Source organism: Rattus rattus, chromosome 4, assembly GCF_011064425.1.
Source record: "Rattus rattus isolate New Zealand chromosome 4, Rrattus_CSIRO_v1, whole genome shotgun sequence".
Classification (NCBI taxonomy): Eukaryota; Metazoa; Chordata; class Mammalia; order Rodentia; family Muridae; genus Rattus; species Rattus rattus.
In genome coordinates this window covers 134,270,306-134,295,791 of record NC_046157.1, presented here as the reverse complement: position 1 = coordinate 134,295,791, position 25,486 = coordinate 134,270,306, and the positions used below count along the sequence as shown (strand labels likewise).

At 45.1% G+C, this 25,486-nt stretch overlaps 2 protein-coding genes across 2 annotated transcripts in view; both read left to right on the top strand.

Moving 5' to 3' along the window:
* LOC116899434 (aldehyde oxidase 1) overlaps positions 1-9,212 on the top strand; it is a 56,904-nt gene extending 47,692 nt beyond the window's left edge. The window contains exons 28-33 of the mRNA XM_032901188.1: positions 1,174-1,226; positions 2,091-2,205; positions 5,537-5,602; positions 7,282-7,470; positions 7,910-8,077; positions 8,943-9,212. Coding sequence (XP_032757079.1) covers positions 1,174-1,226; positions 2,091-2,205; positions 5,537-5,602; positions 7,282-7,470; positions 7,910-8,077; positions 8,943-8,993 — 642 coding nt within the window. The 3' untranslated portion in view covers positions 8,994-9,212. The remainder of the gene's footprint in view (positions 1-1,173; positions 1,227-2,090; positions 2,206-5,536; positions 5,603-7,281; positions 7,471-7,909; positions 8,078-8,942) is intronic.
* Positions 9,213-15,102: 5,890 nt separating this feature from the next.
* The window catches only part of LOC116898189 (aldehyde oxidase 3), an 82,693-nt gene continuing 72,309 nt past the window's right edge, over positions 15,103-25,486 (top strand). The window contains exons 1-5 of the mRNA XM_032899553.1: positions 15,103-15,232; positions 16,735-16,792; positions 20,858-20,954; positions 21,768-21,876; positions 23,276-23,402. Of these exons, the coding sequence (XP_032755444.1) occupies positions 15,179-15,232; positions 16,735-16,792; positions 20,858-20,954; positions 21,768-21,876; positions 23,276-23,402 (445 nt within the window). The 5' untranslated portion in view covers positions 15,103-15,178. The remainder of the gene's footprint in view (positions 15,233-16,734; positions 16,793-20,857; positions 20,955-21,767; positions 21,877-23,275; positions 23,403-25,486) is intronic.

The window sequence follows — 25,486 nt, the reverse complement described above, 5'->3', positions numbered from 1 at the left end:
AAGATACAACAAGGTAATTTATAAAAATCAAATAGGAAACCAAGCCATGAGTAATGATCTATACAAATCATAGATACCCAGTGGACCTGAAATATTCACCTGGTTCTTCTGATCACTGACAGTCTAGGAATGACTAGACATTAGAGGAAACGACACACATTCTATCATCAACCAGCTAACCTTTCAAAATGTCAGGTTAGTAAGTGTTGGCTGCTATGGAACGTATCATACAATCCTGGTGCAGCTGTCATGCTGACTGGTCCAGATTATAAGTTGTGCAATATCAAAACACAGGTTTGGCCATGTGTCATGTAGAGTCCCGGTTTGAAGACTCCAGGGCCGAGGTCACTCAGTGTGAACATGCATACTTAGAATTCTGGTGGCTCAATTCAGCCACCTGTCTCTCACCCCAAAAGCTCCTGCTATTTCATAAAGGTTCACAATGTAACTAACAACGGAATATGAAATTTTGCAATCTGTCCTTGGCATCCTTGTCTTTCCCCTGCCTAGTGTTTCCTGAGCCCAGAAAGGTTGAAAATGGCTGTCTTGAAAAAAATTAGCATCCAGATATCTATAATTCAGGAGCATCCTCTGTCATCACCCACTGCACAACACCAGCCTTGTATCCACCGCATGACAGGCAGCCCACCTTCGCTATTAAGGCTGCGCCGTCCACCATTCTTAGACTTGAGAATTTGGACCTGACCTTTGTTTTTCTGTTTAGTAGCCAGCCATTTGTACTTGCAGGAGACCATTTGATGTAATTGGTACAATTTAGCAAAATCACTGCTCACAACTGAAATTGTTATGGGTACACAATATAAAATTAAATGTCCAACCATTGTTTCTGAAAATTGGCCATGTTAATAACCTAAGTCCTTCCAGATAGCTGAATGGATCTCTTCATAAGCAGGACGTGGTGGCCATTACAGTTCAGTTTATGAGCATAACATATCATGGCAGACATTTATTCCGACCATATGCATGAGTAAATGCTGCTACTCCACGCAGCAAGCCGTGGATGCTGATGTAGGAGGAGCCTGAAGTCAGATGATGGCCCGTCTTGGGTCTTCCTCACTATTGCTTTACCTAACACATAGTACAGACAGAACTAAACTCCTCAGCGGTCTCTCAGGAGCCCTTACCATACCATGTTCTGTTGCTCTCTCACAGGCCCAGACTGCTTTTGACCAGAGCATCAGTCTCTCAGCTGTTGGATATTTCAGGTAAAAACACCCCTCAGTCATATGTCACGGAAATACAAGCATGAGCTTGAGGAAACTTTCCATTCTGTTTGCAACATTGTCCCAAAATGACTCATGACCCTCAGTTGGCCTGGTTTTAAAATGAACTTTTAGCCCCTAGGCAATCCAGCTCTCCAGAAAGACCTTTTCTGAAGAAAATAGTTCATGTGGGTGAGCTAGAATTGAGAGCTGATCCAGATCATATTGTGGCCATGTTGTGGCTTTCTGGGAGTTTGTGCTCGGAATTCACAGCAAGGGCCTTTTTTTTGACAATGCCATTTATCCCTAAAGTTAAGCAACAACAGTAGAGGGTGAAATTAAGCCAAAAATAATATAGGCACTTCCTGGATTGCAGAGAGAGGAGGGAGGGAGGGTGGGGAGGAGACACTGTGGAGCTCTGAGAACCACAGCCTCTAGGAGAACATCTGTTAATGTTTTCACGGAGAGTGCTTACTGAGCCGGAGAGAGAAAGCAGGAAGATAAACCCCAGATGAAACAGAGTTTGGCATATGATGCAAGTTGGATCCCCAAATCTGGTAACTATAGAATGACATAATCCAATATCTGCTAACAGCATCAGGATAATCATAAAAGTCTGAAGCTGACCTCAGGAATAAGTTTGCCACTCAAGGCTAAGTAGGTGTTTGTAACCCGGCAGTTCAAAGTGAACAAGCCACATTTACTGGACACATTTTTGAGCCTGTATTATGTGCTGGCATATCTCTGTACATATAAATTCTTCAGACTGGCACAGCTCCCTTTTGACTGGTTTTGTCATTGCTGTGACTGTGGGACCTGATCAGATTACTAAGCAGTGCTCCTCAGCCCTTCTCCTGTTTCTTTCAGGGGCTATGAGTCGAATATAAACTGGGAGAAAGGGGAAGGCCATCCCTTCGAATACTTTGTGTATGGAGCTGCCTGCTCAGAGGTTGAAATAGACTGCCTGACCGGAGACCATAAGGTCAGTCGCACCGGGAGTGTCTTCTGGCTGTTCTTGTGAGGTGCTTAAACTCCACACATGCTGCCTACAGGAAGGAAGAAAGTTGGGTGTGTGACAACAGCACCATGCATTTGCCCTAAGGGTGATTTCTCATCAAATGCCTTAGTGGTATAATCTCTTCCATAGGAAACAGTAATCCTTCTTGTATGTTTTCCTTTTCCACTTTTAGCTGAAAATAGGAAAGAAACCACTTCTAAACACCTGAAAGGGGTCTCCCTGTAGGTTGTTGTCACAACTAGCAATTCTGATCTCTTATGAGAAGTGTCGTAGTGTGATGTTCTTGAAGGACACCATAAGTATACAGAGCTTGCTAACAAGCACCAAGGGCCACCTCAGGACGCACAGTGGCCAAACAGGGCCCTCTCCTTAAATAGCTGAAGTGCCATCCTATACGTTAAGGGGGGTTGTAGCGTCACACTTGTGAACACACATGCACACCAGCTCCAAGGACTCAGCCTCCTTTCTGTACCTGGCCTTTAGTGGTAAAGAAAATGCTCATGGGTCACTCACTATATAGTAAATGCTCCAGGTACATCAATGGGATTGCAGTAGCCTTTACAAGTGTCATGTGACCACGCTACTAAGTTAGTGCTCATCTGCTTCAACACCGACCGCTTTCATAATTCCAAGTTCCTTTTGTGTCTATATCCTTAGATAGCTAACATGCATAATTTTTATTTAATATGTTCTGGGAATAGGTTTTTTAAACTATAGTAAGACTTATCTTTGAAACCTTATTGGAATATCTCGTTTGTCTGGGTTCTAACTCAGACTGTATCTTGGAGGAACTTGGAGCTAAGGACTAACCACTCCCAGCATGGTTTGAGTTGGAGTAGCTGCCCCAGTCTATGCTAAGAGTTAGCTCATGCTAACTAATCCTGACTCCCTTTTCTCTCGAACAAAGAGTTGGTGGAAACATACCTGTTCAGATTTTCTTACGCTTTGTTAAGGGCTAAGAATAGTAATAATTAACCTGGTATTGGTGCTGACTGTTTGTCTTGGTATAGTTGGATCTTTCTTGGCCAATAAAGGCGTTTGGTGCAGGGACCTAAGTTGCTAGACACCCCTAGTCACCAAAGATAGACCTGGGACTGTGGCGCTCAGTCTCACACTAGAGAAACTTAAAGACATGGACTCTCGTGGGAATATGCAAAGTAGAAGCAGCCTTTACAAAGAGAATCACAGAACAGTGGGAAACTAAAGGAAAGTGAGAAGTTCTTCCAAGGGGAGATTCCAAATGGGAAAAAGCTACCAAACTTCTTTGGCTAGGGCTTTCTACAAGGCCATGGTAGGGACTGGAGGAGGTCTGGGTAGCTGCCCAAGTAAATGTAAGAACGAATTAGACTTATTTCCATAACCAGCTTGTAACTTTACCACAACAGAGAGTTAACTCTTTTACTGCCACCAAGATGTAACTGCAGTCTTTCTTGATTACCTCATAGTTAACTCCCTGCCTATAGAGTAGTCCGTTACAGGGAGAGGTTTCCTGTGAGAAGCCATTCTTCCTTACAATTTAGACTGTGGCATCAGGATATAGGAAAGGGTGGAAGTGCCCTCCTCACGTTCCTCGTGGGTGAAGGGTGAAGGCTGGGAGTAGGCAGCGAGCATGACATCACCATCCCAGTGTCCTGTCCCTCCTTTGTCTATGTAGCTTGCTTATCTCATCCCCCAAATACAAGCCCCCTTACTCAGCAAAGCCAGTGGTCCACACATTGCTGGTTTTAATCCCCAATCTTCCTTTTAACCCCAGCCTCCATTCTCACAGCAACAGCATGGGTCCTTTCTCTTACTGACTATGGATATAGCTCTCGTATCAGTGTGAGCTTTCAAGATATGTCTTAGAGTGTATTCAGTCTACCTTACAGTGATCTATTTGTTCACTCTGTGTCCTGAGGTGGGAGCATCTGACTTCCTCAAGAGGTACTGGCCCCAGGGAAACTGAAAATACAAACATGTGAGAGGAGACCAGAGACAGAAGCCACAGTCCTTCCTAACCTTACTTCAGAGGGACATACCATCGTCTGTGCTGTATCCTAGTGGCCACAATGACTGGCCCTGACAGAGATTAGTGGGAGGTGCATGCCCAGGCTGTGACTACCAAATGGAGGAGCTCATTAAGTGTCCTCTTGGAAGAAGGCTGCCACATAGCCTAGACCCACTCTCTAGTCCTATCAGAAGACAATGACAGAGAGCCATGAGCCATGTCTTTGAAAGTAGAACCTTCACTAGGGTTAGACTTTAGAGACCACCATTCACACCACAGAATCCACGGATTTGTTGGAGGATGGAGGCGTTACCAACACCGAGGCAAGGCCTTCTGTGCATTTTAGGCTATAGGAAAGCAAGTCATAAAGGCAGACTTGTTCTTTCTCCACCCCCAAACGAAAGCTCTGCTGCAATGGACGACACCTTAAACACTTGTTTGAAGCGTCTTGAACTCTGTGTTTCAGTAAATGTCACTGAGCTGGGTGGATTCTGTGTATTAGCTTGGAAAGCAGCCATAGAGTTTTGCAACAAGGGTTTTGAAGGCCAAAGATACCGGCTTTTGCTGTTTCCCTGTTTGTTGTGGTAGATTAAATTTAGTCTCTTGCATCACCCAGTTTGAAGCTAATCAAAAGCAAACGAATACTTTATTCTATTCTTTCCAAGAAAAACAAAGTGCTTAATCTGGTTAAGGTTATTTGTGTGGGAGCTGGAGACATGGCTTGGTGGTTAAGGGCACTTGCAGATGATCCAAGTTCAGCTCCTAGTACACACAGCGTGGCCCACAACCATCTGTGACCCCAGTTTCAAATGATACGACACTCTTCTGGCCTCTGTGGGCACCAAACACACAAAGAAAGAGACTTACATATACATGTAGGCAAACACTCACTCACGTAAAATAAAAATAAAATTTTAAAAAGAAATTCGGAATAGGGGCTGGGAATGGAGCTCTGCTAGTGCTGTATGCCTAGGAGAGCTGAGGCCCTGGGCTCAATTCTCAACACTATAGAAGCCAGGCGTGCTGTCTTATGTCTTTAATCAGTGGAGGAGTGAAGGCAGGAGAATCAGAAGCTAATGGTCATTCTTAGCTACATATTACATTCAAAGCCAACCTGGGCTACATGAGACCCTATCTCAAAAAAATTTTTTTTTGGGTTATAAACTTTGTCACATAATAAAATCTTCGTTGCTTCTTCATCATGAAACCACATGGCCCAAAGAAAGACTTTATCCCAAACCTGGGCAAGATATATTTCTCAGCTTCTCTGTGAGTTATCTGCATTAAGATGGATTTTTTTTTTACTAGAATATCAGAACAGACATCGTGATGGATGTTGGCCACAGCATAAACCCAGCCCTTGACATAGGCCAGGTATGTGTAACTATCTTTGCCTTGTTTCTTGTTTGTGGGGCAGAAACTGCTGCGAGGTCTGAAGAGGAACCATCCACGTGCTGGTCACCTGTTTCTCAGGCCGCTTTAGTCAGAATCTTCTCTTTACACCAGCTGCAGAACTTAGTCTTCTTCACATTTACAAAAAGAAAAGGGAAAAACGGTGCTTTGAATAGTTTTAGAAAATGCATCTAATCTGACAGGAGAGCCTGAGGAAAACAAGACCAAACCCAGAAGCGGTCAGTGGGTCTGGAGCCTGAGGGATACAGGGGAGACAGCACCAAAAACTGAGCCTCGAGTGAATGAGGCAGAGGTTCTGCCTTAAAGTGTGCTTTGCTGGCAAACACGGGACACTCATGGAGTCTTCACACGCTTGTGTCCTTAACTTATACCTGTACGTGATTCGGACCGCTACCGTCTGGTCACAGCATCCTGTAGCATCTCTCCAGTTGTGGCGTATCATGGGGAATGGGGGGAAAGGTATAGAGGGGAGACCCCGAGGGCAGATTCAGGGGCTAGAGAGATGACTCAGTGGATAGTGTTTACCTGGGCATCTGAGGTCAGATCCCCGCACTCAGTAAGAACCATGTATTGCACACTTCTGCAATCTCATCGCCAGGGCAGAACGGAGACAGATTCATTCCTGGAACTTGCTAGAAGTCGTCTTGTGGAATCAGTGAGCTCCAGGTTCAGTGAGAGATCTTGTCTCAAATAAATGAAGAAAGAAAGAAAGAAAGGAAGAAAGAAAAGAAAAGAAAAGAAAAGTAGACGCCAATACATGAAGGCACTAGACATTGATCTCTGGCCCCCACATGCATATACACAAATATGCACATGCACATACATACACAATTCACATGCACACTTGCATGTACACACATGCACATGCACAAGCACACATGTATCACATGTACACACACACACACACACACACACAAACAGGATTGGGAGAATTTAATATGGACCACGTAGGTAGACTAGGATGAGCAAAGATGTTCAGTTAGAAGAAGAGTAGAAGGAATCAACCTAAATAAAGCTGTGTGAGCCAGCCATGGGGCCGGGGGAAGAGAAGGGAAGAAGCTCCAGCTTGACAAAACCAAGGTCTTAACTTAGTGGTTGGAGGTGATATAACCTGGGAGATTGTGTGGCATATGAGCATGGCATCACGACTCATCCCTGGTACTTTTGGTCACATGGCTATGTCTAGGGACTTGTTCATTTCAAAGCTGTAGAGAAGCCTTAGAGAACACAGAGCTGGAACCCTTCATATCACAGGGTGTAAATGAGCCTAGAGGTGAAAGCCAGGCAGCTAATGAATTGTGTATGGTAAGATGGTGGGGTTCCCCAGCCCTGAGAACCTTTCCTTACTATGCTGGGTCTCTTCAAAGTAAGCCAGAGGATTTCCTCTGCCTCATTGGTTGAAAGAATGAAGGTATGTGGACAGGCCCTGTGGGGAGACATCTGGAGCTATCATGTCAACAGCTAAGCCAAGACTAGAACCCATGTCCTTTACATTGGAACTTAGCAGTGGATGGAATTAGGTGGCCTTCTGGGGACACTCTCAAAGGCCCCAGAAGACCCCTCGAACTGTATTTCAAAGGTCAGACAAGCAGCATGCTGTTGAAGTGCTCTTGGCTGTTTTGCTTCTTCTCTGCTCTCAGGTTGAAGGTGCATTTATTCAAGGAATGGGACTTTACACGATAGAGGAGCTGAGCTACTCTCCGCAGGGCATTCTGTACAGTCGTGGACCAAACCAATACAAGATCCCTGCCATCTGCGACATCCCCATCGAGATGCACATTTCTTTTTTGCCCCCATCCGAACACTCAAACACCCTGTATTCATCTAAGGTAAGCTCTGCTCTATGACAAAGCCCATAGTCATTTGATATCTATAGGGTGGGGAGACATTGGTCTACTTGGGGGGTTTGGTGTCTTTATGGTGATTACAAGAGACTCCTTATTAAACATTCTAATTAGAATGCTTCAAATATTCCCAGTCCTGGAGCCTAACATATAGACTGTCAAAGTCCATTTGACTTTTTAAATACAATAATCACCGTCATTCTTATATGTGATCACTCCATTTGGAATCATTTCTTGAACTAGAATCCTAAATATGAGAATATCAAGATCAGTGGTTAAATTAGTTTTTCAATAACAATTTACTTATGGCAACCAGTAGGTTATGTGTGTATATAATCAATATGTACTCTGCGTACATATACACATATATTCAGAGAGAGAGTGGCAGTTTGTGTCATAGTCTACGTGGCTCATTTCTCTCCAGGGTCTGGGAGAGTCTGGGGTGTTCCTGGGCTGTTCGGTATTTTTTGCCATCCATGACGCAGTGAGGGCAGCGCGACAGGAGAGAGGCATCTCTGGACCATGGAAGCTCAATAGTCCTCTGACTCCAGAGAAAATCAGAATGGCTTGTGAAGATAAGTTCACAAAAATGGTATGCTACACCCAAGAGGGGGGAAAAAAACACAAAAATTCTTCACTTCTGTCCCCTGGCTTTATGGCCAAGTTTCTTTAAACCACTACTGCGGTTTTACCAAGGGAGAAAAGATGGCAGGAACTCCGTCATGTGAGTCCCGTGAGGGCACGTGAGCGGGACAGAATGCTCTCGAACTTGGCTCTTTTCATCATCAGCCTGGCCTTGCTTGGTCGCCTGTGTGCTCAGGTTCCTATCAATGAGGGGTACAGAAGGATGGTTCTCTCAGTCTTATGTTTCCCCTTGCTTCGTGCCTTCTCAAGGAGATCTCAATCAGGCTAGGAGGTCAGAGGCTGTGGCCTGACCCTGGGACACCCCGCTGAGAATAAAGGCCATACTATTACATCCCATGTCCACTGTCACCTGACAGGCCCTAGGAAAGTGTGAAGGAAAGGTTCCTCCCACAATAGGGTCCCGGCTGAGCACACTTTACAGCTATGTGCGCTTTTATATATGAGTACGATGTGTAATTTTTGGTTACAAAGAAAGCTGTGCCACTTAGTCACCTCTCTGGCTACAAGTTTCCTTCTCTTATGGGCGTCCCTCCTCCACCCCTTCCTTGCAGGCTGTGCATGGTGCCCTCCACTTCACACTGGAGAAACAGGCACTGACTCCGCAGCCTCTCCAGAGGAGAGGAAACTCTCCACGCCCCTTCCAGATCCTCCCCAGAAAGCCTCTGTGCATCACGTGATGCTATTCTCTGCTCTCTCATTGGCCTGGTTGCCTGTGGCGCTTTCACCTTCGTTATCTTCTGGGTTTTTTTTTAAACCGAAGTCACAAACATTTTTCTAAGTTATAAGTATCCAAACTTGTCCTTTCCTTCCAGATTCCAAGAGATGAACCTGGATCCTATGTTCCCTGGAACATACCTGTGTGAGTGAAATATGAACTTCTGAAAGGATTGGCTCAACAACTACAGAACGCACCTCCCGGTCTCTCTGCTCTAAGATGCTAAATATGAAAGAGTTTTACAGCCCAGAATCATCCACAGCACTGCTTTACTGGTTCGGAAGTTTCTCTTGAGGATACTCCAGATACACCTGAGACATTATAAATCATATATCAAATTGCACAAATATTAAATCGTTTGCTCAGAGGTGGTTTCATTCATTATTCTGTCAAGCTAACTGGACTATATGACAACTTGTCTGTGGTTCACTTTTAGTTTGTCTACACCAGCAGAAGTTATAGTATCTAACAAAGGAAGGTTTTTATAGATAACTTCTTTCCTGTTGGAAACTGTAAATTCAGTGTTTTTATTTGTCCCTGAGAGTCATCATCCATCCCGCTTTTCTTAACAGAGCAAATACAGGTCTCCTATCTAAAGAGTCTCTGGGACCACGGGGATCAGGAGGAGACAGACAAATGAAATTCATCAAAACTACAAAGGTGGCAACAGCATTTCCACCTCTCAGGAGGCTAACACAGGAGGATCTAGAGTCCAAGGCCAGCCTGGGCTATGGAGCAAGACCCTGTCCTGATAAAATAAGGCTGAAGGACACGGGTGGTGGTAGAATTGTCTGACGTATGCAAGGCCCTTGGTTTACTTCCAGCACAGGAAAGAAGAGGGGAGGGGAAGAGAGAGGGAGGGAAGGAGGGGGTAGGTAGGGGAGAGGGAGAGAAGAAGAAGAAGAAGAAGAAGAAGAAGAAGAAGAAGAAGAAGAAGAAGAAGAAGAAGAAGAAGAAGAAGAAGAAGAAGAAGAAGAAGAAGAAGAAGAAGAAGAAGAAGAAGAAGAAGAAGAGGGGGAGGAGGAGGAGGAGGAGGAGGAGGAAGAGAGCCACAAGACAGAAAATATTTGCAAATATATGGCAAAAGTCTTATGTTCAGAACATTCACAACTTATTAAAAGATCAAATGACTGTTCAGGTTTTTAATGGACAGTGGAGTGAACAGACAGACATGTAAATGGCCAGTCAGCACAGAAGATGCTCAGCCTTGTTTGTCCTTGAGAAATATAGGTCAGAGTTGTGGTGGGACGCCATTCACATACACTATGACAGCTGGCGTTGAAACGACAGACAATGCATGGTGTTTGAAGGATATGGAGAAACTAGTGTTTCTAAACATTGCTGGAGGGGTGTGCATGGTGCAGCCCCTGGGGAACAATTGGGCAGGTAAAACATTAAGCAGACTTTGCATTTGAGTATTAAAAATTTTCACAGAAAAATCTACACACATACATTCAGAGCATTGCTCACAATGCCTGAAAGGTTGGAGAATGCTCCACCAGCAGCTAACATTTAATGAGTAATGTGCAGTACATTCGTTAAGTGAATTCATTCAGCCTGTTAAAGGAATGATGTGAGGATACCCACTACAGCACATGTGAATGTTGGGAACATTAGAAGTCATATATGTGTCATCTATACAAGAGGCCCCACATTGACAATGTCTCAAAGATGAAGTGGATAGGTGGTTTGCAAGGATTGAGGGGACAGAGAGCCTAATTGCCCATAGCACAGGGTTTCCATTGGTGGTGATTTATACACAACAACCAACAGAGCCATGTACTTTGTTCTGGTTTGTGATAAACACCAAGACAAAAAGCAACCTGGGGAGCAGGGGTCCTGTTCAGTTGCTCTTTAAGGGCAGTAAGGGACAGCTGAGCAGAGGCAAAAACCACGGAGGGGTGCTGCTTGCTGGCTTGGTCTGCATGGCTTCCTGGGCTTGCTTTCTTATGAAATCCAGGGCCACCAGCCCAGGGACAGCACTGCCACAGTGGCCTGGCCCTTCTACATCAATCAACAATCGAGAAAAGGCCCTAGAGTCTTGCCTACGAGCCAGTTTGACTGAGGCAACCCCTCAGTTGAGGCTCCTTCTTGAGGGCATGCCAAATTGACAGAAACTCAGCCATCCTGAAAGGACACATTTATAATAAGTTTGTGGGGTTTATCCTAGACATTTCTCTAAGTATCTGTGGGGAGGAACAGAAAACTCAAGAAAGTTGTGCCTGGCAGTCTGTAGAGCTAGGGACAAGGGCTTGACCTTTGACTCTGATGAATGTAGCCCACAGAATTAGCATGAACTGTGCTCCAGTTTAAAGGCGTCTCTGAAGCCTGTGTTGTCACATGGCAGTGGGACAGGGAGAGCGCTCTGCTTTCTCCCCACCCCCTCTGCCCTTTGCTAGCTTCCCCTGCAGTGCATCCTTACAAGTGTGGGGTCCTGAGGGGTTGATGATCCTTCTTTCTCATTACCTCATACTCTGTTGCTGGCTGGGGACTGTTACCCCCCCCCCCCATGGTTAGAGTTGTTTCTACTGCTGAGCCTCTGACTCAGGAAAACCTCTGCCCCTGCCATACCAGGGAGCATGCAGACAAGGTCTTCCAGTGCTGGCTGACCTGGAACCTGTAATATAGACCGGACCTAAAAATCACGGCAATTCTTGCACATTTTCCCACTAAATGCTGGGACCAAGGCACATGCCACCACTTGCTCCAAGTCTTGCTTTTGATTGCGACTTGGATGTCTCAAACCCTCCAGACCGCCTGTGTCCCAAACAGATCTCCCAATAAGCATAGCTGTCTTTGGGTTGCTCAACTTGTGAGCACGCCTATGCAGGCACGACAGCCTGTCCGTCCCACCCAAGAAACAGTTCTTAAATGACCTCCGCTATTTCGCCACCCGCTGTCACTGCAAGCCACCTTCCTTTACCCCTGACTATTGCAATAATATCCTCTTGCTTTTCTTGCATTCAGATTGGCTTTCCTTCCAAACTGTTCCCCACGTTAAAGTCAAAATTTTGTATGGACTTATGGATATACTTCTCCATGAATACTGCACACATACGTAGGCACATATGAATATGCTATGCTCTAGCCTAACAACCTTCCATAGCATCCCATTCACCCACTCAGGATCTTCTCCTGAATCCCTAAGATGCATATGTACACTGAGTGATTTGCCCCTGCCTAATTGTCCGACCTTGTCTTGGGATCCTCTCTTCTGTCGTGGATCCCCCACTACCATGCCCCTTACTTTGGAGGCCCTGCCTCTGTAATTTGCCTGGAAAGTGTTCTTGCTTCTATCCCTTCCTGTGTCTGCCTGCCTGCCGCTCCGCAGCGCTTCTCCTTAGAACGCAAGCCATGAGCATGCGCAGTGAAGCAGGATGGAAGTAGAGCATCCAGAGTAAACTACAAGCGAGGATGAGAGAGGAAGCAAGCATGGGCGCCAAGTACCCGGACCCCATCTACCCATCATCTTGTGTCAGCACTTCTCCCTCAGCTCATACCAGAGTGGAGTGCAACAGCCCTGGGGACAGTCTGATGAAAATGGAAAGAGGCTGAGCTTCGTTCACAGGTTGCTCGACACCAGATGTGGGTACAGACGGGATGGCATATACGCATTACAGTCTCTCTAGTAGTTGGTAGGGAAAACAGAACACATTTTCCCCAATGGACAGAGTTTTTGATAGTGCACCTGCTTCTCCCCTTTCTTCTTGAAAACGCAAGCGTCCAGGGGATAGAATAATCATGGAGTAACAGATGGTTTGGCCAGGTGTTAAGCATAAGAAGAGACAGATGGGGGAGCACAGACAAGAGGTATAAAATGGGGAGAGTGAGCCTGATGATGAGAACTTTTATTTCACAGGTGTCTTGGTTATTTCCTATTGCCGTGATAAAATAACATGATCAAAAAAACTTATAAAAGAATGCATTTGATTTGGGGTTCGTGGTTCCAGAGGTCAAAGCCCAGCCCCAGTGATACACCTTCTCCAACAGAGCCACACCTCCAAATCCTTCCCAAACAGTTCTGCCAACTGGAGACTGAGCATTGAGTACCTGAGTATATGGGGGCCATTCTTATTTGAACATCACAACAGGTTGACAACCAGAAGAAAGCTTCCATGATGAAAAAGTTGCCAAACAAGGCACTAGACAAAATAACATGGCTGCTCTCCTCCTTGGCTATCCCAGTGCTGGTACAGGATGTGATAGGTTCCAAGCACTCACACAGTCCCATGAGACACCATGTGAGAAGAATCTACAGCAAAGTGTGAGTGTGGAGCCCACCCACATCGCTCAGGCTCTGTACTGCCAGGTACCATTGGGTCTGATCTGACAGTGCTGGAATGCTCACACAGCTGGAGTGTCGGGTCAGAAGTCCCGCCTCTCAGGATGCAGATGTGAGATAAGAAAGGCTATGCAGTGTTCCGCCTCCCTGACAATAGGCTAGCAGAGGAGAGTTTCACAGTTATAGATTCTGCAACTAGCCATTATATGTTTTAAAACTCTCCAGATAAGAACATAAAAACCCTGATTGAAATGAAAGGACACAAAAAGAAATAGAAATATGCACTAAATATATAGTGTGTAGATAACATGAAAAATGCCAGCTAACCGTGATACTCAGATACTGAGAGAGGGAGGGTGGGGTAACAGTGTGGGAGAGATGAGAAGACACAGCTGCCATACATGTATAGAGCATGCAACTCAGGAAAGAGCTAGTTGCCTCCAGCAAGACACTTACTTCTAAGCTAAGAAGTCAGTCTGGAGAGTTCACCAGAAAACCTTGCTCAATACCCTTCTTCCTCATCCCATCCCCAGTCCCCTTAGCCATTTCTCCTGACTTACTCTAGTATACACCCCACACCCCTTCCTTGAAACATCTTTTTAACCTGTTGTTCCTTTTCTGGCTTCATGACCCACACATGAAGTGCATGTGTGTGAAGATTAGATGCAAAAGAACACAGAGGGACAGAGAGGGAGGGAGAGAGGCAGAAAGAGAGAGAGGGAGGGATGGAGGGAGGGAAGGAGGGGGAGGGGGAGTGAACACAGGTTATGCAAATGAGGGGTGGAGCTCAACCAAAACAAAGCACTCTTGAACTGCTGTGAGGAAATCTCCTACTGTGTATTCTAATTTTAAAATAAAAAGTAAAAACCAGAAACAAACAAGCAACCTGCTCAAAATAAAAGTAAGGAAAGGAAGGAGGGAGGCGGGTAGGTGGACAGGCTAAAAATAGAGGTCAAGGGTTGGGGATTTAGCTCAGTGGTAGAGCGCTTGCCTAGGAAGCGAAAGGCCCTGGGTTCGGTCCCCAGCTCCGGAAAAAAAAAAAAAAAAGATCAATTTTCAGTGCAGCATATTTTTAACACGCACCCCCGCCCTGTGTGTGCACACACACACTCGCATGCAGGTAACCAGAGAGACCAGAGATGTCAATACCCCTGTACCTGGAGTTACAGAAGGTGTGTAGCTAGTGCTCTTATCCACTGACCTCCTGCCCTGCAGAATATTTATAACTAGAAATCTGATAACAATCCACACTGTAAAAGGACAGATGTCTGCCGCGCATGATTGGCAGCTGCTGTTTCAAGCACTTTCCCTGCATGGGCTCCTTTAATCCCCACAACAACCCTGAGGAAGATGGTATTTTTTGCCCAACTCATAGGTAAATTCACTGAGGCACAGACAGCCAAAGTAAGTTGGGAAAAAGAAAGAAAAAAACAACTTTGAAATCGTGGGAATGGTTTGATTTCACCTTTTAGAAATTAACAAGACTATTGTTAAGAAACTAACAAAAAAAAAAAACCAAAACAAACAAACAAACAAACCGAGTTCCTAAATGCCTTCTAAACCTGCAACAGCATACATGAATCTGGTTACTAAATGTTGGCACAGAGAAATTTTACTTTGTGGCTTCTCATACTTGTATCATTTCTTAAGCATTGTTTTTATAGTTTAACGACAAAAATAGCAACTTAGTGTCATGGATCCCAGAGCAGTGAGGCGTAGCCTGTCAGCATCCCTGCCACTTCACCTTCACAGACGGTTCTTGCTGGAAAACACCCTCTAGTGGCTTGCACCTGGGGCAGGGAGTCCTGAGCTCCTGAGAGCCAGGTTTAAAGGAAAGAAGAAATTGGAAGTAGGAAGAAGGTTGGGACTGATGGTGACTGATGGTGGGGCGGGACTGGGTGGGAGGAGTTCTCCGACAAAGCCACAGAGCAGATAAAAACCCCTAGGGCTTTTCATTTTCCTGCCGAGCATAGCCCTTCATCTGAGAGGTGGACTTGTCAACAGACGCCTTAGGCACAACTGCACAGAGTGTGGCCAGCTGTCCTCAAGTAATGTCTCGTTCTAAGGAGTCAGATGAGCTCATTTTCTTTGTGAATGGGAAAAAAGTAAGTTCCCTACGCTGTAATTAAAAATGTACATGAGAAACGGGGGTAGAAATAACCTGTAACTCGCTTTGCCAAATGAAGGGCTGTGTGGGGTGGGGGTATTGTTGCTTGATAGATCTAGCGATCTGCCATGCTTCTTGGGGGACAAGGGAGGGAGGAAGAGAGACTCTACAATGTGTTGGGACTAGTAGGGGGAAAGTGTGTAGTTATGAGTCTCCAAACCGAGCCTCATCATGTTTGAAAGTACCTAAGCACTGGGCACCAGCTTCTCTGCAAGAGAATCCTCTAACTTCCTGCACTCCTCTTCCAGCGCTCACTCAAACTTCCGTGCCACCCAACTTCTGCTTTCACCTGCTTGCATGCACACATCCAGAGTGCAAGGTCTTTAGGTCATTCGCAGATGCTTTTAAAAGTCTTTGGTCACGAAGACTGGAAGAGTAAGCATACCAGAAGGCCAGAATGAACTGTCGATTTACATGTTGAAATGTAACACCTTTCAGATTGGATTCTTAAGATTAGACTCATGCCTCTAATGTCAGAATTGGAGGAGGGCTGAGGCCAGCTTAGTCTCAAGTGAGTTTCGGGACATCAAGGGCTATGTAATGAAACTCTTGTCTCAAAGATAAATGAACAAGCAAATAACCAAACCAAGGGTCTTGACTCAGCTAAGAAGCTGAAGCCTCGTCTTTTGCCTTGAGCTCCTGAGACCTAGACAAGACCTAAAATGACTGCGATACAGTCTTTGCATATGTGCTGGATGGTCTTGGCAATTGTGCATGACGTGAAGATCACTGTTCTCAGCACTGTTGGCCCAGGGAAAGGCAGTCAGAGTTTAAGCTCAGCTTATGGTATTGTGTGTTGTGTGTTGTGTGTGTTCTGCGTGCTATGCTTTGAAGGCTCAGGGTCATTGTGCAATGTGGCCAGATCAGTTGGCTAACAAATTCTGGGGAGGCCTTGGCTCTCATCTCTGGGCTCCTTCCCTTGCTCTGTGGTCACTTCCTGGGCAGATGGCCATTGCTCTAGAACACTAAAGCTAAAGGGAGGGGTGCGGATGGACATGAATGTTTTCCTAGGGCGCTGAAGGGATGCTGCTTCTCCACTGCTGTCAAAGCTCCTGTTTACTTAACTTTTCAAAGCTGGATGGAGAACACAGACCAAAACAAAGCAGAACTCTTAGTTTAATTCTCTGTCTTCTAATGTAGGAGTGCACAGATGTTTTTAAATGTACGGCTCTTCAATTTTTTTTATTATTTTCCTGAACCCATATCGGGTAAGAATTCAAAAGTTCGTTGAATCTCTGTTGCTCCTCTAAAACAAAGCCAGACATTTTCCTGCTGGAGTATAACAATATACCATTGTATATATAATTTCATAATTGCAAAGAGGGGTGGGTGTTTAATCAAGTCGGGCAATCAAAATCAGCAAATATGTTCTAAATCATTGTTGCTATTTAGAAACCAAAATAGAAAGTGTCTCAACTTACAGTTACTTCCTCTGTCTAGGTCATTGAGAGGAATGCAGACCCTGAGGTTAATTTATTGTTCTATTTGAGAAAAATCAGTATCCTTTTGCTTGTTTGAGAAAATAAAGCCAGCTTTGCAACTCTGGGAACTGGGAGTTTCTTGCATTCACAGAGCTAGAGAACTGAGAGTGTTTTACTTGTGTACAGGAACGGTATGACCTGAGGTTGCTTGCCTCATAAATGGGACTGGACAGGACAGTGCTTCCAAATTTATACAAGTTAAAGAGTCACACACAGATACTGATCAGAATCTGAAGTTCAGAAGCAGGCAGAGGTGGGAAAGAGTGTGTGCAAGTATGAGAACCAGAGTGTGGATCCCCAGAGATCATGTAAGGCCTGGCAGTGCAGTGCACATCCGACCGTGCACGTCTGCTAATCCAGTGCTCTTCTGGCAGGATGGAAGCTAAAGGGAATAAAGTCTCTGAAAGTCTGTGGGCTAGCCTGGGTTAGCAGCACAGCAGTGAACAGGAGACTCTGTAGAGGGCCGCAATAACATTCGCCACCACAAGATGGCGCTGGCTTCCACTGCGCCCCACGTGGAAAGCTGGGATAGCTTTCGCCATTACAAGATGGCGCTGGCCTCCGCCGCGCCAGCCGACTTCCTTTCAGGAAGTTAACTGTGTGCGCATGTGCAAGAGTGCCTTCGTGCCAGGTCTTTGCCCACTCCGGGGCGTGCCTAATGAGATCATGGGTAAGCGACCAATCAGGTGTGGATGCGCCGCGCTAGGGTGTATATAAGCCGCGCCATGCCGGCGCGCGGGCCTCTCCTTAAGATTCAATAAACGTTTAGCTGCAGCAAGGATTCGTATGTCCCCGCGTGTTTTCTTGCTGGCGAGGTCGCGCGGGACAAGACTCTGTTTTAAGACAAAATAAAGGACTAACATCTGATGTGATCCTCTGATCTCAATACACGTACTAAGGCACTCGAGCACACACACACACACACACACACACACACACGCACACACATTATACAGAAAAAAATTAAGAATATGGATTTCTCTAGCCTTGCTTCCAAGAATCCAAAACTATTCTGAAAAAAATCATATTTGGCTAATCTGTCTTCTAGAAGTGAATTTGACTGGTTCCCAAATTTCAATCTCTAGATGACAACAGGCCTCCCTCTCCCTGTCCCCAAGCAGTAAATAAGAACATCCAAGTAGAAATACTCTGACATACATTGATGACGTTTGCTGTGAGTTTGTGAGCTTTAATATCCAAAAAGTTTTGAAAAGTGTCCAAGAAATCAAATGAGAAGTTCTGTGCAAGCCTGCATGCACATGTATGTGTGCATGAGTGTGTATGTGTGTGTCTACAAATGTGTATGCATGAGTGTGCATGCACATGTGTATGTGTGTTCAAGGACGTGCAATGCACTCTTTCTGCTTTGATAGTTTACGCTGACCTTGCTAGATATGCTGTTGTTACCAGGATCTGACCTTCCCTTAACTACCCAATGCTGTGCTCAGACAAGACAGAGAGCAGGATGCGGAAGGCAGGCAAATATATTATAAACTAATGGGCATTCTCACGGGTGACAGTGGTCAGTGCCCAAAGAGGTCATTGAAGAGGAAAGCCCTGTCAAAGGTGAGGGTGGACGATGGCCGAAAGGACAATGGTGCCAACCTGTATGTTGAAGTAGTATGTTCTATTCCTCATGCCTCTGGAGCAGAGTTTTCTGAGGAACATTTAACGGCCCAGGTTAAAAATAAAGCGATAGTGAAATAAAAATCTATAAAATGGCCTGGGTCAGACTGGGAATGAAGCTCAATTGGTATAATTCATACCTACCAGGACCAAAGCCTTGGGTTTAGTCACCAGTACCATGTATAAATAAGATGTGGTAGTACATGGAGATGACCCCTGCAGCTCATGAAGTGGAGACAGGAGGATCAGTCCAGTGTTACTTGAGACCTTTTCTAAAAAGAAATAAAGTAGGAAAGAAAATGGCCCCACTTTGCTGGGTTGCCTGCCCTAGACTGATGTACCTCCACCAACCTGATCTTTGTGTGCTCTCTACTTCTCCTTCCTCGTGGACGATGATGTTTTCTCCATCTCTTCACTGGATGTATCAAATTCTGAGGTTGGGCAGTTGGGATACTTCTCCTTCCTGAAAAATTGCTGGGCTATCGGGGCTGTAGCAAAAGAGTCCAAACTGGTCGTGAGAAAGCGGTCCCTCCACGACAACCTTGAAGCTCTGTCTTTTGTTGTCTTGGCCTATATTCATCACATGTAGTAATGGGTTTATTCTGATACTTTCATATATACCTATACATATATAATGTGCTTTGAGTTATCCTGTTACTCTCATGCCCCTCCCACTCTTGATAACCTCCTTCCTCTTCCCAACTAACTGTCCCTGTCCACTTTTGTACATATATTTCCTTTTTATAGCCCAGTGAGTTTCCCAGGGTTGCTCACAGGAACATGGGTACAGGTTATTACCAAAACATGACCACTTTACCAGTGGTTATGCCCTTGAAAAAAAACATCGCTTCCTCTCCTATCACCCATTAACTGTCTATAAATACTCAGAGGTGTGGTTCCTCCTGAGACATCCCGCCCCCAATTATAGAACATTGATGTGATGGTCCCACTCTTGTCAGGTAGTCACAGCTGCTCTGAGCTCAACGGTTCAATGGCCGTATTTTGCCCAGATGACAGCCTCTCCCATAATGCTCTCTGAGTCTTGGAGGGGATGGTGGAGATGTCCAGCTTATGGCTGAGCAGTTGCTTATTTTCATCACTTTGACCAATTATGAGTCTCCATAGTGGAGCTGCCCACTGGGGGGTAGGGGTGGGGGGAGCCTTTGGACCAAGTCAGAGGGCAGCATTGATCTACGGGCAGGAGTAACTTATTTAGAAAGTAATTGACAAGTCCATCAAGTCCATCAATCCACGTAGCAAAGCAGTAACTTCTCTATTACAGCCTATGCCACCCCCCCGCCAGTCAATCGCACGCTTTGGGCAGTCAGCTTCAAATTCAAATTCAAGCAAAATATAGTTGGCGACCCCTTGACAGCCTGGCCACCATTTACCACCATTTACAGACAGCTTGCCTGGTCAGTCAGTAGTGTTGTGTAAAGAGTTCACAGCTGAATTAAAATATTGATGGCAATTCTCTCCAAGCTTTTCAGGACTATGAAAAACGTGCTGATTTCTAACTAGCTACCTAACACTGTGAGGGCAATGAATCGTAACCCTCTGCCCTCCCCTCTGTCAAGAATGAACTGAAAGCATTAAGTATTTGTGTCTGGCAACTGTAAGTTTCTCTGCCCCTCCCCTTTTTTAGACCAAGCACACCAGCTTTATTGTGTTTTTAGTTTTTGTTTTTATTTTTTTCCTTCCTTTCTGTTGCGTTGATCAATAGAAGTTGTATTGTAGAGTCTCTAATTACACTGGAAATGCTCGTTTTCAACGACTGGAATGTTTTTTAGTTCCCTTCTGGACTTTGTGTAATTAAAGGGCTAACACTGATGTGAAAGCAAAGTTGGAGTGTTTCTAAGCAGGAAGAAGCAGGACTTCAAAGCGCTGGGGCCGTGGGGAAGGCAGGGCTCTCCCTTGCTCCACAGATCTGGAGGTCTGTGTGTCTGACTACTTGGCCCTTGGCAGTGACTGCTATCTCGTGAGATGCTGCATTCTGACTTACACTAAACACCAATCATTTGTCAGGGGAGTGAGGTACCTCAAGAAGGCCTACACTGTGGTGTTTAGTTTTCAACTTGACAGACTCAAGAATCACCTGAAAGATGTTCTCTGGGCATGCCTGTGGAAGGTTAATTGTGGGTGGGGCCATCTTTGGGCAGGGTGTCCTGGACTGTACGAGATGGAGAAAGCCCGTGGAGAGCTGATGTCCACATTAGTTCTCTGCTTCTTGACTGTGCATATCATCTGAGTGTCTTCAAGTCTCTGATGTCCGGATTCCCTAGACTGTACCTTGAACTGTAAGCCACAATAAACCTTTTTTTGCCCGAGTTATTTTTTTATCACAGCAACAGGAAAAGAAAGGATAAACACCCATTCTGATGCTATCCTTGTAAAGATTTTATGATAAGAACTGAAAGTTCAAGCTCCTCTTTCTTCCTTAACCATAACCCTTCCAGTCCGACTCACAGGGACAAAGTATGGCTGTGGAGGAGGTGACTGTGGCGCCTGCACAGTGATGATCTCAAGATACAACCCCATCTCCAAAAACATCAGGTACCTATCCTCCACCTGCAGGCTTGTGGCTGACTCCAACCCTGACGCTCCATAGGGTTTACTCCTAGCACACCGGGGCAGCATGCCATTCTACGGAGGACTCTGAAGTAAACAATCCAAGTTACCATCTGGAGAATGTGGCACAGAACTGCACCAAGTCCTAGCAATGTTGGCACTGCATTTTACAAATGATGGAAACTGGGATTCTATGGGAATTTGTACATTCACCATATCCAGAGAACTAGTGAGCCCCACTACATTAGATCATGAGCTCAAGTCCATTGGTCTGTAAAGCCAAGATTCTTTTATAAGTGCCACTCCAAGAGAGCTGTAAAAGGCTGCCTTCTTCTATGCACTAAACTACTCTTGCCCTAAGCACAGAGAACCAGGTAAAGATGTTTGCATCCGTGGAACTTGGACTCTGGGGTAACCACTAAGTGACTTGCCTTACAGGGCATCTCACTTAACTTCTTCTAGAACCACAAATACCCATATTGCTCAGAGGACAAGCAGGTCCTTATCAACTGCTTTCACAGCTGACAGGATGGAATGGATGTATCAACCAAGACCATTTCAACTCCTGGTTTTGACAAGATAATTTGGGAAGACAATGACTTTCTTAGTTAACAGTATTTATTTTTAGACAGACATATAAATTCAAAATCATTTATTTGATGATTAATTTTAACATGCACTCAATTATCTTCAAGTCAAAGTGATTATAATTCTGTAAATGCATGTTTTTCTTTCTGTTTTCCAATACTACTATTGTTTCTATGGATTCTTCTTCACTTCACTACATGAACTTTGAAGTCATTTCTCTGCCACTGCCTGCCTGGTCCCCATCTGCTCTCTCCATGGAGCTGCTGTCACTACAGTAGAAGGCATAGGAAGCACCAAAACCAGAATACACCCTGTCCAGGTAAGAGCAGGTTTTAATACGCTTAAGATTTAACAAGTTGTCCTAGTTATCTTTAAGCACAACTTGATACAACCAGAGTTATCTGGGTAGAGAACCTCAATTAAGGAGTTGTCTAGATCTGGGTAGTCTGTGAATATGTCTGTGGGAATTGTCTTGACTGTTCATTGATGTAGGAAGACCTCGCCCTCAGTGGGCAGCACCATTCCCTAAGCCGGTGGTGAATTATATGAGAAAGCTAGCTAAGCATAAGCCTCCCTGACAGCCAGCAAGTGCCTCCTCCACAGTTCTTACCACACCTCTTTGATTTTGACTTGAGTTCCCTGTTTAGAGGTAATGAACGCTATCTGGAATAGCAAGCCTACCTACCTGCCTTTAAACTTCTATCTTGAGTTCCACATTTTACTTCCCTCACTGAGAGACTGTGAGCTGGAATTTTAATCCAAATAAACCCTTTCTCCTTCAGAAGCTGGTTTTGGTCAGGTATTTGTCATAGCAAAAGAAATGAAACTAGAACACGGGTCGATGAGGCCTCTTTAGTTGTCCAGACCATGGATTGTGGGTTTTAGAGGACAGAAATGTAAGTGAAGGACTCGGTCCCCTTTATTGCTACTCCATGCAAATGTGTGGAGGAGCTTGAAGAAGGTCGCTGGTAGACTGAGTGGCTTCCTTCATCCCACAGCCTCAGAGACCCCACCCCCCACTTTCTGAGAATACGCAGGGTCTACCAGAAAGACTACAAAGGAGACAACTCAACTTTTATCTTGGTTTAGACAAGAAAATGAGGAAAACTGGATGTATGTTCTATGTGAAGAGCCAGTTATGCTGCCAGTTCTAGCCAGAAAAGTGTTTTGGGTCCTACACATTGGCATTTAGCATTTGTGCTATAGTAGTCTGCTACCAAGATTGTGTATGTAGTCCCAGGATTGAGCTATAAAATCTTCGAGGGCAAGGATTTTGTCTTAGCCTAAATAGTACCTTTCCACATCATAAGAAGTTGTAATCCATAAAGACTGTCAGCAAGGCTGGGGAGAAGATTCAGCCAATAGAGAGCTTCCCTCATGAACATGAGGAACTGTGTACGAACCCCAGCACTCGTGTAAAACACTGGGTACAATGGCACTTGCCTGTAATTTTAACACTAAGAAGGCAGAGGGTGAGGAACCCAAACTCAAACAATGAGGTGATGGACAATTGAGGATGACAGTTGATGTCTTCTCTGTCTTCTACATACACGAGCATCTGTACACACACATGCACACATGTATGAACTCATACCCACACAGCCACAAAACACACACACACACACACACACACACACACACATACACACACACACACAGACCATGGACTTTCCACTCTGAAATTCTCAGCCTGGAGTACTCACACTTTTCACTTTTAGGAAAGGATTGCTAAAGGCCATGGTACCCAGTGTGGATTCTGCACTCCGGGGATGGTGATGAGCATCTACACTCTCCTGAGAAACCACCCGGAGCCCTCCATGGAACAGATAATGGAAACCTTGGGTGGTAAGTTGATGACTTCTTACGATGTAGGCTAATGAGGCAGCAGGGATGCTGGAGCATTTCCCTGCACAGAAAGCCAAAGCCCTTGATGCATGTGTATATCCTGAGCCTCATGATCTACTCTTCTTAATCAATGTTGAAAAGTCTTCATCTCAGTTGAGCAGGGAGACTGAGGCAACCAGGAGAAAGTCAAGGACAGTCTCCATGTAGCTGTAACGTTCTCAGTGACATATCTTGTGACTTTAATATACTACACATCAGCATGCCTGTGTGGGCGTGACTGATGTGATTTCAATGCTACAGGGATGGTGTTTGGAAATGCTAAGACTATAAGATCTGTTAATTGTGCAATTGGAGCTAGCCTAAGGAAGCAGCAACCTCGTGGTTTTGTGTTTTGCTGAGCCTGCCTTGCTATCACACTTGTTATTGGATATGACTGATGCTCGTGAAATCATGGGCTCTTAGGAACTGAGAAAAAAAGTGACTCATAAATGCGCATGCCTTTCCTTGCCTTGAGACTTCAGAGTGTAATTTTCTTTGTCCTTTCTGAAATTTGTATTCTTCTCAGGTCTTCTATGTGCATTGCCTCCTGTCAAGACACTTTTACTTTCTCCATCTCTGCAAATCTGATGCACATTGCCCTCAGTCCTTATTCGAGTCATGGACTAAACTATTGACTAGAATAAGCCAAGCAGAGCTTTATGAGGAAATTAATCAACATCATTAACACTGAACCATTGTTTAATTGTGGCTTGTGCATTAACATTTTCTGTCATTGCTACAGAGGAGCCAAAACTTGACAAATGTCCTGAAACATTCATGCGCTGTGTCTGAGGTATTCAGCAGATCAGAGCCACCCTAGAATTTTTATCCCGAAGGAGAAGGCTAGCTTTCCTTCATTCCCAGTGTCTTCTTAGAGACCACTGTTCCTGAGCTCTGTCATCCAATATAACCCCTTTCAGAACAGATTCAGAGAAGTGGCCAAGAGCAGAGTCAACCTCACCTAATACTCATCTTAAAATGAAAACCAAACCAAGGGTCACCTGTCTCCAGCGTTCTAGAACCACCCGGTCCATTGTTACATCTCACAAAGATTGCTTCTCACAATTTCTCAAGCCCATCTTGTCATAAGACACCATTCACTTGATCCATCTGACACTAGAACATTTAAAGGGGCTACAAGTCCTCTTAAGATTCCGCGCTTTTTGGACTTCAAGGCTTTTTGAACAAGGTTGAGCTGATGCTGGATTACCAGGTATTCCAATTGTGAGAAACATGGGGCGATTATAAGAATGAGGCACCAGTGGCTTCCCTCTGATGTCTCTTTTTTTTTTCTTTTTTTTCTCTTTTTTTCAGAGCTGGGGACCGAACCCAGGGCCTTGCGCTTGCTAGGCAAGCGCTCTACCACTCAGCCAAATCCCCACCCCCCCCCTCTGATGTCTCTTAATGATACTCCATCTTCACTGAGCTCTGTGTTTGTCCCCCTTTTGATGTGTTGATGATGATGACATTTTCTCCAAAACCTATCTCAGTCTCAGATTTACTCAGCCTGACACTGCTTGCTCTGGGGCACACTCTTTCATTTTCTGCTTTGCCTGGTGACTTTCAACATCTCTTATCTCCTTTCTGGTTTTGCTGACCAGAAAGCAACCTGATCAGAGTCCTCTGCCCTCCCTTCTTGTCACAGCCAACAACCCCTTCTAACTCCTACGTCGGAGTGCTCCCTTTGCTTTTGTGTTGTGTGTCCATCTGTGGTTTCTGACCAGCGAGGGGAGGCTCTGGCCCTATGCTGTACTTTTTTGAAATTGCCTTTTCAACTACTACCCTGAAGAACATCAAACATGTTTCACCTTCAGAGACCCTGGCCCCGACACCTGCCATTGTCACGTGGTAGCCTCTACAGGTAGCTTGACACTCTGGCCTGACACTGGTTCCTCTGACTCTTTATCCCCATTCTGCTTTGTAGCAGAGGTAGAAGCTCCCAAATGGGGGTCACTAGAGGACTCTTTCTCAGCTGTGGCTTCCTCTGTTCATGTTTCTTCAAAAAATATCCTATCCATACCTTGCATTGGCCTAGGTGGCCCATG